We start from the raw sequence: 16946 nt of genomic DNA, 5'->3' as shown, positions 1-16946 counted from the left end.
ATTCATTTTTTACCTCAGTTTGGTAAATTATCCCGTATAGGGATCATATGATTTTACGTCATAACATGGCGCTTTTAACTGTTGGGAGGTAATGTGTAGTTAAAAGTTTTAATTTGTCATGAAAATAATAATCTCCGAACCAAGGATATTAATCAACGTTGAAAGTTTCTTACTGAAGTGTTACGAGGATTGCTTGAGTATTTTGTTTACACGCGTTATTCGTGTTTTAAATTACATACATTATGTTTGACGTAGCTATGAATGTCACAGCTACCGTGTTTGACTTATTTTATATTACTGTTACCAGTTTTGGACCTTGTGACTTACATTTACATTTATTTTTCACTTCATGGATCCAATAATCTCCTTGTAGGGCTGGATATAAAACATGTCACATATTACAAATTCATGATGACTACACATCATTCGTCCTTCGTCCAATAAATTAAATAATAATATGTAAATATATAGATACAATAGCTCTTACGGTATTTAGCGTGTACTGAGAATTTTATTCATATTTCAGGAAGCTACACAACAACGCACGTTTCTTAGACAACAAATTGCATTGAGGATAAATGAGGGTAGAATCATGTTGACATCAACAGTTATCAATGGTGGAGCAGGTTGGAGCTCGTGACGCAATGCGATGTTACCGACTGATGATAAAGGTTAAGGTTTAATATGACGACTGCTGTGGAATCTCCACAGTTCATTAGAACAATTGAATGGGATATGATGGACAAGAGCAAGTTCTTTCCCTTGAGTATGCTTAGTACATTTTCAGTACGTTGTGTGCTGTATCCTTTAACTGTTATCAAGACTAGACTGCAAGTGCAAAGACACGATCAAATGTACAAAGGTAAGAAAGTATTTATGAGCCAGAACTGTGGTTATGCAGTTAAGATTAACAATGCTTTGAGGTCTTTTTTAATGCACGTATCATGGTCATAGAATTGTATTTAATTGGTAAGATCCCCCCCCCCCAAGAAGTACAGTAATCAGATTTTTGTGGTCTGGCGATGACTAATAGAAGAACAACATAATAATCAGAATGATGTGTTCGACAGTTTGGTAAACAGTACATCATTCATTCTTTTATTAATCCTGTAGATCATGATACAGTGATATAGGACATGTCCATAGATATGTTATGACACACAAGAGGTATAAATAAAAAGACACCATATAACTTAGAATAGTACAACAACACAAAGTGCTCTGCACAGCAGTACCACCATCACATAATCTTGGATTATAGAAACACTGCGTAATACCCATACTATAATTGCTGCTTCCTATTCTACATGAAGACATGGACCACTGGTTCTAGTTTTAACAAAAAGTTTTTATAACTTTACTTCTAAATACTTGACTATGTGAATAATTTAATTATAATAACATATAAGTGTTCCAACCACTTCATGTAGTTGATGTAGTTACAAGGTATAACTTCCTAAATGTTGATTGTGTCCTTCTGAAGATGGTCAACCCAACTGAAACATGTTAAGGAAAATTAAATATTGAAATACATCTTTTATAAATCAATCACACTGAACGGTGCTACAAGTCATTTTATACTTGTAGAATTTCCCTTTATGTTGTCAAGTGACGTTAGAGTATCCTGTAATTTCATATTTATTATTATTATTATTATTATTATTATTATTATTATTATTATTATTAAGGTATGATTGATGCATGGAGCAAGATTTACCGATATGAGGGCGCTTCAGGCCTGTATCGTGGTTTCTGGGTCAGCACATTCCAAATTGTGTCAGGAGTGTTCTACATCTCTACGTATGAAGGTGTGCGACACGTACTGACCCGCTATGATGCTGACACAAGGGTGAAATCTCTTGTAGCTGGAGGGTGTGCATCACTTGTTGGGCAAACTATTGTTGTTCCTTTTGATGTACTCAGTCAGCACCTGATGGTGCTTGGAGTTAACTGTGGAAAAGAGAATAAGGTAGGTATATTTCAGTTCATCTGTAATTTCATTTGATCATATCTGGTTGGAGTCAATCTTCATGACTTATGCTTTGAATTTATAATTTACTTCACATTTTTGGGATTAAAATGTAAAATCGTGTTTTTTCTGTGGTAATTTTGGCCTGTTATCCATCCTTCGTTGGAGTTCTGGAACATTGATTTGAATTTTGTGACCCAAAGAAAAGACAGAATTTTGTATGATATGAACTGTTCATTAAAAGACACAGTACCTCTTCCTACTTAGTACTTATCTGGTTTTTTTTTATTGATAGTGGGGTGGGACTAAGTCCCTTGTACTGCGGCCACTTGTGGCCTATTGTACCAGCCCCAGATGATAGGTGAGGGTGATTGTGGAGCAATTGGTGAAATGAAGATTGGCAGGGGAAACCGAAGTACTTGGAGAAAACCTGCCCCAGCGCCACTATGTCCACCGCAAATCCTACTTGACCAGACCCAGGATCAAGCTCTGGCCACCGCGGTGGGAAACCAGCGACTAACCGCTTGAGCTATGGTGCGGCCTACTTATCTGTTTACAGTTCAGAGTAATTTTAACATTAGCATAACTTTCATGATCTTTTCACTGAAAGTGTTAACCTTAAAATGTCATAAACCGAACATGTAAACTTTTGTGCTGCGGTTATCACATGTAGGCTGTGTGCCTTATTCTGTTGGTTTAAAATGGATGAATTGAGACAGTGGCATAAATATTGGTCAAGATGGGGAAATAATATTAAACTGGACTTTGATTGTGACATAACATAGATTGGACAAACTATGTATGTATGTATGTGTATCTGTATCAAGAAATTCCAGATTCTTGAATTACTGAATAAGTAGCAGAAAGGCAATCAGGGACTGGGCAAATATGAAGCACAAGAAATACTGGGGATCCTTGACTGGACTCAGGCAAGCAAAGGGACTTATGCGAGGACCCTCTACTGAAATAGTGAAGGAACTGTTGAAGTTAAACAGGAACCAGTGGTGGGACTACTCACAGGACACTGTCACCTTAAAGGATACCTCTTCAAACTCAGACTAAGTAATAGTCCTGCTTGTGAGAGGTGTCAAGAATAAAATGAAACAGACACACATATCCTGTGTGAATGTGAGGCCTTAGCTTATTTAAGATTACGTCACTTGGGTCAGTACTTTATGGAACGAAGTGACTATTTTGACGCCCCCACATACAAAATCCTGCACTTCATTTGAAGCACAGGATTGCTGAGGGGATAATCAAAAGGGGAAGCACAGTAGATCACTGTAGGTCGTGGTGCGAGGGCCAAGAAGGCCCACCCCTTATACATTCATTTATTCATTCAACTATATATTGTAACGTGTTCTTAAGTTCGAGTCTTGTTGGTCACGTGTGTAAGTACAATCCCACTTCTGACACCAAATATAACGTGTTTCGTTACTGAAGATGTCGTTCAGATTGTTAATTGGTTTATTTAACAACCTACAGGTCTCGGCTACAATTAATCATAACAATGTTACGGGTTTCCGCACTTAACATACCCTACACACAAATCTCTTCACACTGTCCTCAGTAGTCTACACGTATTCACAGTATGGGAGCTATACAAGTCTCTCTGTATTACACACTCCCAATTACACAATTACACACGTGTCCGGTTCTTCTTTCCGCGGCTGCTGCTGTACTCCAACTCAACTCATAGGCTGCTGCCTTGAGAACTGTCTTTGGCCGCTGATACACTTTAACTGACTCTGTAGGCAGTGTAGTGCTCTCATAAACCCTGAGCCGGACAACGGGAAAACAATTACGTAATAGGCACCACAGTCGTCGGACGCCGTGTTTGCCTGTTACGTAATGGGTACCGCTGTTATTACCGTCGTCTCTCGCAACCACTGTTTACCTGCTTTGCTTAGCAACCGCTGTTTACTCGCTTTGCTTAGCAACCAGTGTTTACTCGCTTTGCATAGCGACCAGCGTGCTGGAACTCGGCTCACTTCGGCTCCGCTCGGTACGTCATGGCTAGCGGGGAGGGAGGGGCATCATCCATAGCGCAACACGTCACAATATGTATGTATCAAAAAATTCCAAATTCTTGAATTACTGAATAAGTAGCAAGTGACTGATGATTTGAAGTTGTGGTGACTGCATGCATTGAAATCTTCTCAGGCTGTCAGGTATGAGAAGATGGAGATAGATTCCAGTGTTTTGGAGAATGTCTCGATCTCCATCATCATGTAGATTCTAAAGGGTTCTGACTGTTGTGAATAACACACAGAATTATTGGGTTTTTGGACTTGTTTCATTATCTGATATTGTAGAAAATAGAAAACATGATGTTTCATAAACTGGATCTCTTTCCTTCCACATGTGAGGGGGAAGATACCTACTCAGTTGGGCCCCTTAGAAAGAATACTGGATGATGGAAAAAGCCTAAAAACCCAGTTATTCTGTGTCTCCATCATTGTCATCGTCATCATCATCATTCTTTGAATGGTTTGCACAGGGACAGCCAAGACCTTATGGTTTAGGCATAACTATGATTTGCAGCCACATTACTCATCACATGAATCCCAAGATACTCTCCAAAAACAGTGGATACCTAGTCCATCTTAGATCACCCCAGAAAAGTTCACTGTGGCATTTACTTGAGGTAGTTTGGTTGTACGCAATGTTAACACAAGACACAAACACTTTCTTCATAAACCAATTGCTAACCTCTCATGCTTCCAGAAAAGCGCATATTATGCTGGGATCAACATTTTTAATAACCTGCCATCTGATCTCAACGGTCTTATGAATGAAAAGGCACGATTTAAAATAACACTGAAACGATACTTAAATACACATTCATTCTACTCTGTTGATGAATACCTGTTGTCTAGAAAATAACTCATGTATCTATAAATTATCCTTATGTGTAGTCACTATGTATTCTTGGTTTCTCTTGTGTGAGAACTCCATTGGGTCTGTACATATGTTTTGTATTTATATGACATATTCCACATCCTACAGTTATTTTGACTGACTTTGGATCCATGGAATGCAATGCAATGTAATGTAATGTTTATCAGTGAGTGGGTAGGGGGACAGCTAACTGCACAATAATAGTGTAACAGAACATTGGTAGTTTCTTGTCAGTGAGCACCATCCACTCCCTGCTATTCTTGTTCTTTAATCAGCTCTGCTGATTTTTTTTAATGATGAATGTAATCCTGAAAGGACAGCAGTGTACTGCAACATGCTGTATTGACAACACTCAATGAACCAAAGGAGTTATTTTCTAGCAGAGATATAATGGTAGAAGAGTATAATAGTTGAAGAATTTCAGAACTTTACTTGGTTACATTGTATCAAAAATCGTTAAAATTAATAAAGGTGGATACAAATTCTTGTGCTGTAACAGATATAAAAACTTTTCTGTCTAGTTTATTAATGTGATAAACAAATAGACACTGTTCACTTTTGTAATTGCTTATGTTTTTATACATTTATCTTCTATACATCATTAGTTGCACCGTGTGTGCTTTTCAGATGATGCTGAATCCACTGGGAGTATCACTTGATCCAGCCCGTTCACGTCTACAAATGACTGCAGATATCACACGACAGATATATTTACGTGATGGTGTGCAAGGTTTCTACAGAGGTTATGTTGCTTCATTATGCACGTATGTCCCAAACTCTGCCTTGTGGTGGGCCTTTTATGACCTCTATCAAGGTAAATACCAGATATGTCAAATGTAGGACATAAAGTTCCAAAAGATGAACATAGCAGCTTTTGTCTGTTTTTGTCAGTGTCAGACATCTCCCCACCTAAATCTTCCTGCAACATTTGCACAAGAAATGAAACCATCTTTTCCATTTTATGTAAGCGTATGTATGAGAAATCTCAACTCTCTTCCCTCTTTCCACAATGTTTCCCTTTCAGTTTCTTTCCAGTTCTCTTCTTGATATTTTCCAGTATCTGGTCAAACCATCTTGCTATGGATCATTTCAGAGGTTTCCTTCCTTTAAATTTTAATTCTAATTACCGTTCCAATATCCTTGCTCTAGCCATTCTTTTTTACATGATCAATTGTAATCGTTTCTCTTCTAACCCTTTTAATGAATTCAAACTCTCTTAAAAATTTTCTTTATAATTTTGACCAAGTCAGTGATCTGTTCTGTTCCTACTTCTGTATGTGTGTCAGTTTAATATTATACTGAATCTTATTTTATAATTTTACCACATATAGATTAAATGAACTTTCTGTTATTGTGATATTTAGGTCAGTGATACCATGAAAGTGTAATTAATTTCTTGCACATCGTATTTTTCAGATCACTTGCATGCATTGCTCCCTAAGTGGGTGTCACATTTGTTCATTCAGTGCATGGCTGGAACTCTTGGTGGTTTTACTACAACATTAATTACAAATCCTTTGGACATTATACGAGCAAGGTTGCAGGTAAGGGTGTTTTAAATTTTTGTTCACATCATTGTAATATCAGACTTATACTTTTGTAGAGAGAGTGTAAAGATTCTGTGGCTTTGTGATAAGCCTCCGCATTGCATAAATTCTAAGTTTGGAGAGTATACACCTCTCTGCTTTAAAATGCTGTACAGCTAATTAGCTAACCCAGTGGAGCAGAGCTCTTGTTGAGAAGTCAGTAGCCATTCAGCCACTCAAGAAGTTGCTCCACTCCCTAAAGCACTTGAATATTCATGGATGTGCTCACAAGAGCACAAATCGATATCCTGACCTAGTTAAATTTGGTCCATACCATATTTCCATTTTGGTATTATCCTTCTATTTACATCTAAATCTGTGTCTTCCCATGATATTTTCTGGCTGAATTTTTATAAGCATTTCTTATCTTCTCCATTCAAATGTTCAGCCTCCTATTGTTCAGCCCATTAGCATATTCTGAAAGTAACTGAAAAGGATTTATTGCAATTCAAGCACCCTGTTAATGACATATCAGGGTTGAACCTTTGGATTTTCTTGTCATTTTGATTTTGTGATATGCCATGATGAGATGTCTTTGAGGTTGCATCGTCATGAGATAGTGACATAGATTATTATGTCATTAAGTTACTAGATACTGTTTCCAACATATGTGTATGTGTGTGACTGTAGATGGGGTTTGGTTTGGTGAATGGATTTATTGACCACTTATACAGACCATTTGGAACTGCAAGTAATTACAGTGCTATTGCCAATCTCCACACTTTACAAATCACCACAGCACCCACTAAGCCTTTTCCAGCCTGCTGTGTCTTCACCATCCATTCCGTGGCATTTTCTTCTAACGGAGATTCTTCAGCTTCCTGCATTCAGGTTGTCTTCACAGCCTCCCGTGCAGAACTCAGCTCTTAACTAACAACCAACTGGGTTGTCTTAATTGTCTTGAAATAACTCTTCAGTATGTACAACACAGAAAACACCCCCATTTCCATTCTTGTAGTCCAGCTGTTGCAGCTGCCTAACAATGGGTTGCAAAACACCATTTCCAACAGTAACTCTGTTGTTGTAGAGGCTTGTTAACCACACTGTTGCACAGCAATGGGTCTGTATGCTACATTATGATGGGAACAAAAATCACCATACCAGATAGCTCATTGACGTGCAGGATTTCTCTTCTGTAATGTTTCCTACTTAAGCTTTGATCTACCTCAGAGATATTTTAGACAGACAAGAGTGCAAAGATGTGCATAAATATATTTCTTCTGATTAAGCTAGTAATAATCTGAGTTGTGATCCAATCTGTTAGTATGTTTGAAAGTTAATTTTAATTTATCTCAATTTATTACATTCAAAGGGAGTTCCACAAGCTCGAAATTGGCAAGCTTCAATTACTTGTGATGTTCATGTAACAATTATTAAGCTTTCTTAAAAGACAGATTTAGAATCTACTTATGTAATGTGTTATATTAGATAGCCAATGCCCTAAGTGTTCTGTTTTTTGTTGTTATTTAATGATTTCAAAGAACAGCATTAGAATGAAGGAAGAAGTGCTCATCTGTGTCCCTGTTTTTTTTTTTTTTTTTTTTTTTTTTTTTTTTTTTTTTTTTTTTTTATTTAGTAACTCAGACGTTCTATATGCCAATCACTGTTACATAATGTCATTACATGCATCTTCTGTACCTAAATGGTGTATTTGTAATTACTCATATCTTGTCTCTTTCCCTCTCTCTCTAGCCCTTCTCCCTATATCTGTCTGTCCCTTTCTTTCTCGCTTATATTTTATCTGTTGATATTATAGGTTCAGCGTTTGGGTTCAATGCAGAAGACATTCCACGTCTTGTGGACGGAGGAACGATTACGAATGTTCACCAAGGGTCTGTCAGCTCGCCTAGTACAGTCAGCATGTTTCAGCTTTGCCATAATCTTAGGCTATGAGACCATCAAACGAATGAGTATCATTGAAGAGTACCGTGAATATGTACGATGGTAGCTGCTTATCAGATGATGCTGTGTGTAGTTATGTATCATGGCATTTTCTGTAGCTGAATCAATGTCTCTGCTCTGTGTTACAGAGATCAATGAACACAAAAATTGCAGATCTGTTGCATTCTTTATCATTGAAATTAAAATATTTAAAAGCAGGTGACTGAATGCAAGGTACATTAGATACCATAATAAGATAAGTGATATGGAAAATGTGGACAGTGCTGTACATATATACATACATATTTCTGTTTTACAAGTAGAAATACAATGGACATGAAACTGGTCACAAGCATAACTTAACAAACAAAGCAGAAAGACAATATAAAGCTAAACAAACACTGTAATTAATTGTAAGATTTGAGGTTTTCACGGCGGTCGCTGTGAAGAGAGCAGTTTTGTGGGATGTGGCACCATGTAGATATTGTGTTCTTCTACCCTGAAGGTGGAGGTGATACGTTCCTCTGAAACATCAGTTAACACAATATCTACACAGCGCCACATCCTAGAAGACTGCTTTCATCACTGTAACTAATTATTTACTGTATGCTCCAAAAATTCATCAACTGTATAAAATGAGTTATTCATGAGATATGAAAATAAATTATTTTTAAAACTAATTTTTTCCTTTCTAAAATTTTGAATGGTCTTTGGCAGTCTGTTAACCTAATGCCAGTAAACATAGTGCCCTTCTGGAAAACAGAAAGATTTGAAGTTGGAATATAAATTTGATTTTTGCTTCTAGTGTTCAGTCCATGAATCTCTGAACCTGAACAGAAATTATTTTATCTATCACAAACAACATCAAAGGAAAAAATATATTCACATGACAATGGTAAAATATCTAATTTCTTAAAAAGACGTCTACATGAATCTCTGGGTCCCACTCCCAATACGATCCTTATTACTTTCTTTTGTAATTTAAACATTCTAGAATTATTAGTTGAATTGCTTCAGAGGACTATTCCATACTTAATGATAGAATGAAAGTAAGAAAAATGCACCATTTGCAGGGTTTCTAAATTCATAAAATAAGATAAACTGCCAGTTACAAAAATAGCCGACTGAGTTTAGGAGGGATATATTCCACATGACTCTTCCAGTTCAATTTCTTATCAATTTGTATACCAAAAAATTTCATTACAGGGACTTCATTCATTACCGAATTTCCAAAGGATACTGCCAGCAAAGAGTTAGCAGACTGTTAATTATCAAAATTGATAATATTAGTTTTGTTAATATTTAAGATCAACTTGTTCACTATAAACAAGTTTACAATGAAAGACAAGACATATGCAACTTTGTGCTTAAGCACCCAGTGGTTTTTTCCAATGACCAAAACATTGGCAAATTTATTGATGCATAATGGCAAGTTGTTAATATATATAATAAACATAAGTGGTCCTAAGACCGACCCCTGAGGAATTCCTTGCTTAACTCTTTCCCATTTGAGGAAATAATCATGATCATCATCAGTTTTGTGATGTACTCTCTGTTTTCTATCTGATAGATAGAATTTAAACTAATTTAAATCACAGTCCTGACCACCATAATACTCTAATTTAGCTTGTATTAAATAAAGTTAAATTTCAAAAAGGCGGTAAATATTATATGCACCATTGTGAACTGTTGTAAAGTTTATGCATGGGTCCTACTTCTTGGCTATATGGTCCCGTAAGAGTTTTGATCTCCTTTGCGAGAAATGACCATTCTTTATTATATCATACCAACAAAATTGAAGTGTAATGCATGTGCAAGAGAAATGAATGTACATATGCATGTTATGAATTTCTTCTGTTTCCTTCAGCACTGTTCACTTTAAGTGATACTATTACAACACATACAGTTTTCGTCAGAGGGATATATCTTAAACTGTCTTAATTTTGGACTTCAGTTGTTTACATTTTGACTTGACTGATCAAGGATGTAACAGACATATTAAAAGGCTGTGTTTGTAAGTGGAGGAAAAAAAAAAAGTAACACAGGGTTTTGATAAATGTCTTATTTATTAGGACCATTCTTGGTGCGGTAAATCTAAATAATAATGTTTTGTGACACTTTCCAACAGACTGCAACTAGATTTGTAGCTAGTAGTGCACAATAAATGGGGTTAGCTAATTTTTCATTGTATTAAACAGACTCCTGTATAAGTAGAATAGCATAACAAGAGTATATGTATTTATATTAAAGAATTTAAGTCACATGTAAGATTTTATTACCTTAAATTGAGCACTCCGTTTTGTATATTTAATGTATTTTTGATTTCCTTACATCTTCTGAAAGTTGTTGATCTTCAAATACACGGTCTTTTTAAACAGAACAATCTGCTTATAATAAGCTATGAGCTAATGATGAGGCCACATTCCACATTAGTGGAAAAGTGAACTAGCAGAACATCTCAAAATGTGAGGAACAGAAAACACTTGTGTCCATTGACCATGAATGCAATACAGACCCTCAGTGCATAAATTGAGCAAGGAGGGCTTTTCAGTCACCTGATATGACTACAGCAGATTTTTTCCTGTGGGGCTATATCTAGGATCAAGCACGTTGGCCACATCTCCTATGAACCCTTGATGAACTGGGAGCAGAATTGTTAAAGCTGTTGCCATGATTGAGGTGGGATGGATGGGACATCATCTGCATTATGTGATTACAATAAGTAGAACATTTATGAAACTGGAAAATGCACTTCTAAAGAGTGTCTAATAACACTTCATTTTGTGTTTGTAACTCTAGTCATTGGTAAGGTGGGAATATTCAGAAATGCAACCTAATTTGGAAAGACCATGTATATACCTTGAGGTTGTGTATTAATAAGTTTAATATTTGAAAGAAAAGTGTATATAATTATTATATCTATAATCATCCCCCATCCTGTATTGTCAGAATGTTTTTAATGTAAATATAATTACAAAACTGTGGAAGTAAATGGTTTGATAACAGTTGCTTGGCTGGAAACGGGGAAGCGATATCAGAACATGACAAAGTTGGCAGAAATGTTTCTCTTATTAATCTTTCTTCGACTGAAGGAAGAGTTACAAGGACAGAGGAAATAACTTGGGTATGCTCAGTTACCATCAGAGTGTTACTTTTGAAATATAACTGTCTCCAGTCTTCTGCACAATTCATTGTGAAGATTTGCGTTGCAAGATTTGAAACTCTTTGAGATAGGATACCATGCATTTTAGCAGTTATACTGATTTAGCAAGATGTACTTAAGAATAAAATTGAAAACCAAAAACGTGATCCTATTAGTATGAAAATTTTGTGTCATGAATATGATAATTACCATATGTAGGACACATATAGATCAATAATACAAAATTAAATGTTAAGAGATAGATTTGAGAGCTTCAGACTGACTCAGAAATTTTCAGTGAAACCTGTTAGAACAACATCCCTCTTCTTGCTGTGGCATTCATGTATGATAAAATGAAAACCATGATCCAGAGGCATGAATCTTTCATTACAGATCCCTCAAGAGCTAACATGGGAGACCTGTATCACAGGAGAATGATGTTCAGAAGAGAAAGATTACAAATCCACTATCAGACACTTGCTCTTGATACAATTATTGCACATATGGACATTATCCATCATCCTGTTTTATATTTAAAATAACATTTTGGAGACTGGATTTTGTCTCCATCTTCAGGTAAAAACCTACTCAATTGGGCCCATTTGATAGAGGTAGTTCATATCTCTGGACTTGAAGATTGAGATAGAATCCAGTCTTTGAAACGTTGTTTTAAATAAAAAACAGGACAATGGATAATGTCAAAAAACCAATAGTTGTATTCCTATACCATCATCACAGACTTATAGATCTTACATAGGCGAGTCAAATGAAAACCTTAAATTTTTTTTTAGTATTATTTATTGTGCACAAGTGGTACAAAGCTGTATCACTTTTCAACATAATCTCCCCCACGCTCAATGGAAGTCCTCCAGCGCTTACAAAGTTAATTAATTCCTTTAGAAAAAAATTCTTTTGGTAGTCCATGCAACCACTCATGCACCACATGGCATACCTCTTCATCAGAATGGAACGTCTTTCCTCCCATTGCTTCTTTGAGTGGTCCAAACATGGAAATCACTTGGGCCAAGGTCTGGTGAGTATGCCAGATGAGGAGGACACTCAATATGCAGGTCATTGATTGTCGCAACTGTTGTATGGGCAGTATGGGGCCTTGCATTGTCATGTTGCAAAAGGATACCTGTGGACAGCAATCCAAGTCGCTTTGATTTGATTGCAGGCTGAAGATGATTTTTTAGGAGATCTGTCCCTCTAGGCATGTAGTGCTCCAAGATGACGCCTTTATCGTCCCAAAAGAGAAACAGCATAACCTTCCCTGCTGATGATTGTGCGGTCTGGGACATGGCACTATGTAGTCTTCTTGACATTTTGGAGGAACATACTTCTGTACCTTCATGGTCGAAGCTTAAGTCAGGCAAAGGGGAGCAAGTGTTCGCAGTGTTATCATCATATGTACTGGTCCATTCAGGGCTCCAGTTCTGGTTCTTCCTTCCTTGTACCTATATAACTTCATTCCTTTTTTGTTCTTTCTTTCGGTTGAGCTGGTAATTTGAGATAGACACAAAATTCAGAGACGTGTTTTAATGAGATTTGTACATGCAAAGACATTGTATAACTTCATTCGTTTTGAAGAAAGCAGTCTTCTGTGATTTGGCACCATGTATATGTGGTCTTAACCGACATTTCGGAGGAACGTATCGCCTCCATCTTCAGGGTAGAAGGAAAAATATAAGAAATCCACAAGCGAAGAAACCGTGAGAACCAGTAAAAGCAGATTGCTTTTAGAGCAGTAGCTGCTCTCTGCATTCACAAGCCACTCACCTGCTCTGAAGATTGAGGCGATACGTTCCTCCGAAACGTCGGCCAAAACGAAGAATACACGGCGCCAAAACCCAGAAGACGACTTTCTTCATAGTCATCACCGTGAAAACCTCAAAACTTACACAGTAATGTAGAATGTTCAAAGAATGGTGGGCAAACAAATGTTAATGATCAAGAGCCAAGGGGTCAGCCATCTGTAGTGAGTTATGGTCTTTTTCAGAGTGTTGACCAAAAAATTTGTGAAAGATGGCACTTCATAATTTCAAAACTTTCATGTGAACTTCCACAGATTTCACACACTGTTTTCTATGAGTTCACCAGAGTTAGGCTAGGCTGTCACAAGTTATGTGCAAGATGAGTTCCAAAAATGCTCACAGGCACAAACAAAATGCACAGAATGACTTCAGCTTTGACTGTGACTTTTAGAGTGATACCACAAAGATGGTGATGAGGTTCTCAGTCACATCATACGAATAACAAGTGTTGGAACCTGGATTTAATTTGGAATTACTTGGACAGGAAAGGAGCACTGATGGTGGAATTCATGCAGTGGGGGACCACAATGTCAGAAGTGTATTGTGAAACACTAAAAACTGCGCAGGATTGGCCATTCAGACTAAGACATGGAATGTTGACATCTGGTGTAGTGTTCATCTACATACAGGTGCTTGCATTCAAGCACTGCTGGAGCATTTCAACTGTAAGTTGCTCTGAGCAACTACGACCTGTTTACTTACCTGAAGAACTAGCTGAGATCACAACTCTTTAACAATAATGATGTGTTGATGGAAGGTGTCAAAATGTGGCTAATATGGCAGGCTTCTTTGACACAGACATACAAAAGCTTACTCCCCAATATGATAAGTGCCTCAATTCTGGTGGTGACTGTGTTGAGAAGTAGTATAAGCATGTACATATTTTTTTCCATTGCTTGTTTTGTTTACAGCTCACCAGAGGTTACTTCCCAAATAGCTCTAGTATATTACAATATTAATTACCTGTTTTTCAAAATGTATATTGTAAAAAGGAATATATGTTAACAGTATAAAAAGCGAAAGCATTATACATATCGAGAAGCAAATATGATTACATTCTTCATAATGTAATACCAAAGATATGAAGATGTAATTTGGTCTGTTTTGTATATTAACAGTGTGAATAAAATGAAACTGAATCTGCCTACCTGCTTCCCATATTATACTGAGCTGATTCATACACAACATATTATACAAAATTTATAATCATGAAATAACTCTGTAAGATTTGAGGTTTTCACGGCAGTGACTATGAAGAAAGCAGTCTTCTGGGATGTGGCACCGTGTAGATGTGGTGTTAACCGACGTTTAGGAGGAACGTATCGCCTCCATCTTCAGGGTAGAAAGAAAAGTAAGAAAATCTGCAAGTGAAGAGACAGTGAGAACAGGTGCAAGCAGTCTGCAAGCAATACGTTCCTCTGAAACGTCGGTTAACACCACATCTACACGGTTCCACATCCCAGAAGACTGCTTTCTTCTGAAATAACTCTTTTAACAGTTGCATTATTAGTTCTATTAATTATTGCCAAGACTTTATATATTCTATGCAAGATTTTCTCTATATCTTTAGTTCAGAAAGGTGAAACAAAAAGATATGATTATTTATGAAACATTACTAAGGAAGACGATTGTCTCTGGGATGTGACTGTGTAGTGCAGTTGTTAGGTATAAATGCTTTAGAAAAACATGCTGCTGATTTTCAGGTTAGAAGAGTTTCTTTTACTGTGAAGCTCAGTGTTTCTCCAAAATGTTACCTACCTACCAAACTCAATGGTGGCATATCTCAGAAGACAGTAATTTTCATAGTCATTGCTGTGAGAATATTAGATTTCACACTTATAAGAAAAGTTAGTGATCAGGTCTTGTACAGAACAGATTTCATATTAGGCATTTTACTAAACTTGGTCACACATAAAATAATGAGCATATTGCCGCAATAGAATATAGATATGACAATATCAGCTTCCAAAATACTGTGATCATCTTCAATATTTTGATTACCTTTCTGTATTACCGCAATTTTTTTTACTTCATAACACTGTTGCACTCCATAACTGAAAAAGGAATTGTTTGTATATATAAATACACAAAAGCACTAAGGTGTTTTTTTCTGGTACCCATACTTAGCTTTAGCCCCAAGATCAGAGCAACAGAAGACGTGCAACTTCTGACAATTTTGTCAATACACGTATGTTCCTTCAAAACAACATAAACTGCCACACTACATGGCATCACATGTCAGAAGGCAGTACTCTTCATATGTACATCATTTATAAAAAGGTATCACAAATTAGAATCATAAATGTTGAGCCATGACATGCATTGGTAGTCTTTGCTGGGAACAATAACAACACTAAGATATGTTTGTTCAGCTTCCTTTTCACTATGGCTTATTACAGTTGGAATGATATATCACTCTTCGCTATAAATTGTTGGTCCTCGCTTCTCTTGTGCCAATGGCACAATTATTTGGCAATGAAGAGAGCACGCACTTACACAAGAAAACGACCAGCTACTTGCACAAACTCACAGCATGTGGATGGCTTGAAGTGGGTGTTTGAGTCTTTGAGGCAGGAATAATGCTAGTTAGGGCATAGTGCACATGAGCTTTGCTTACTCTTTAGTCCCTAAAACATACACCCCGGGTCATTTCATGGCACACATATAATAATTCAAAAGTGCCTGGTCTGCAGTCCAAGACTTACTCATATTGTGAAAGTCCTGGAATCCCAAAATTGTTATCTTTTGTTTACTGTACTTTGTGAAGTAGGTACAGTAGTTAAAATAAATTCGACAGATGTATAATCTGCCCCTCTCGCATTAAAAAAAAAGTTAGCAGTAAATGAACCCATCTGCATAAGCAATTGGGCAGGGGGCCAAATCCAGCCCAGCAACGCTTTCAAAAGCAGGTCGGTATCAGCATATTACTATTGCAATAAAACTTCTTTTTAATTCGCTTAGTGGGGGGTGGAGTCCAGCTGGGTCCACTTGGCACGGCAGACACTGATTGACCTATTGTACCTGCCCTGGGTGATCATGATGTTGGAAAATTTGGTGGAATGAAGATTGGCTGGGGAAACTGAAGTACTTGGAGAAAACCCGCCCCAGCGCCACTTTGTCCACCACAAATCCCACTTGACCAGACCCGGGATTGAACCCGGGCCGCCGCGGTGGGAAGCTAGCGACTAACAGCTTGAACTATGGCGTGGCCTTTGCAATAAAACATACCAAAATAGTGCTTTCTCTAAACATTTGCATTATAAATATAATCTAATCCAGTGCAAAGCCATAGTAATGTTAAGGAGAAAAAATGCGTTTAGGCTACACATTATTTTGTTTATTCTAAATCCTTTAAAGCCACATGAATTGTTCCTGTATGGATAAATGAAAGACAACGCCTGCGACTCTACACCGATGGTGAAGATGTGTGGCCCTTAACGCGTACACAAGTTGATATGCTTCCTCGCCCAATAATTACACACCCCTGCCATAAACTGTTATGCTTATACAAGTCTTAAAAAAGCGTCCTGCGGCCTTATTATAATTACCTATCTTTACTATCACGTAACTGTCTGCTATATCGCACAGGGGAAGTCACTGCGTGCGCCATGGACCTCGGAAGAAGACGGGGAAGGCAAGGACTCACCTATTTT

General features: G+C 37.1%; 1 protein-coding gene and 1 long non-coding RNA gene across 3 annotated transcripts; one reads left to right on the top strand and one right to left on the bottom strand.

The window, feature by feature from the left end:
• Positions 1 to 49: 49 nt before the first annotated feature.
• LOC111869839 (solute carrier family 25 member 44) lies at positions 50 to 8869 on the top strand. Of its 2 annotated transcripts, none has more exons than XM_023861664.2 (6): positions 50 to 88; positions 527 to 862; positions 1689 to 1969; positions 5498 to 5684; positions 6287 to 6414; positions 8213 to 8869. In XM_023861664.2, the coding sequence occupies exons 2-6, from the start codon at positions 685 to 687 to the stop codon at positions 8402 to 8404; spliced, it is 966 nt and encodes a 321-aa protein (XP_023717432.1). In that variant the 5' UTR covers positions 50 to 88; positions 527 to 684; the 3' UTR covers positions 8405 to 8869. The 2 variants fall into 2 exon arrangements, with proteins under 2 accessions (XP_023717432.1, XP_023717433.1); XM_023861665.2 differs by lacking the exon at positions 50 to 88 and adding an exon at positions 98 to 197.
• A 3578-nt stretch (positions 8870 to 12447) lies between these two features.
• On the bottom strand, positions 12448 to 16922 carry LOC111869853. Its single transcript, XR_002843748.2, has 3 exons — positions 16842 to 16922; positions 15295 to 15347; positions 12448 to 12978 (listed from the first exon to the last, which is right to left on the bottom strand). It is a non-coding gene; the product is annotated as an uncharacterized LOC111869853 (long non-coding RNA).
• Positions 16923 to 16946: the final 24 nt, after the last annotated feature.

Source organism: Cryptotermes secundus, unplaced genomic scaffold (assembly GCF_002891405.2).
Source record: "Cryptotermes secundus unplaced genomic scaffold, Csec_1.0 scaffold286, whole genome shotgun sequence".
Classification (NCBI taxonomy): Eukaryota; Metazoa; Arthropoda; class Insecta; order Blattodea; family Kalotermitidae; genus Cryptotermes; species Cryptotermes secundus.
Note: the sequence above shows the minus strand (reverse complement) of the source record. Positions and strands in the feature narration are given on the sequence as shown.

Bases quoted from the DNA above. Each gene is read 5' to 3' on its own strand.
- LOC111869839 (XM_023861664.2), top strand. From the start codon at position 685: ATGACGACTGCTGTGGAATCTCCACAGTTCATTAGAACAATTGAATGG. The intron at 1,970-5,497 runs GTAGGTATATTT...TGTGCTTTTCAG, and splicing joins ACTGTGGAAAAGAGAATAAG to ATGATGCTGAATCCACTGGG. The intron at 5,685-6,286 runs GTAAATACCAGA...CGTATTTTTCAG, and splicing joins CTTTTATGACCTCTATCAAG to ATCACTTGCATGCATTGCTC.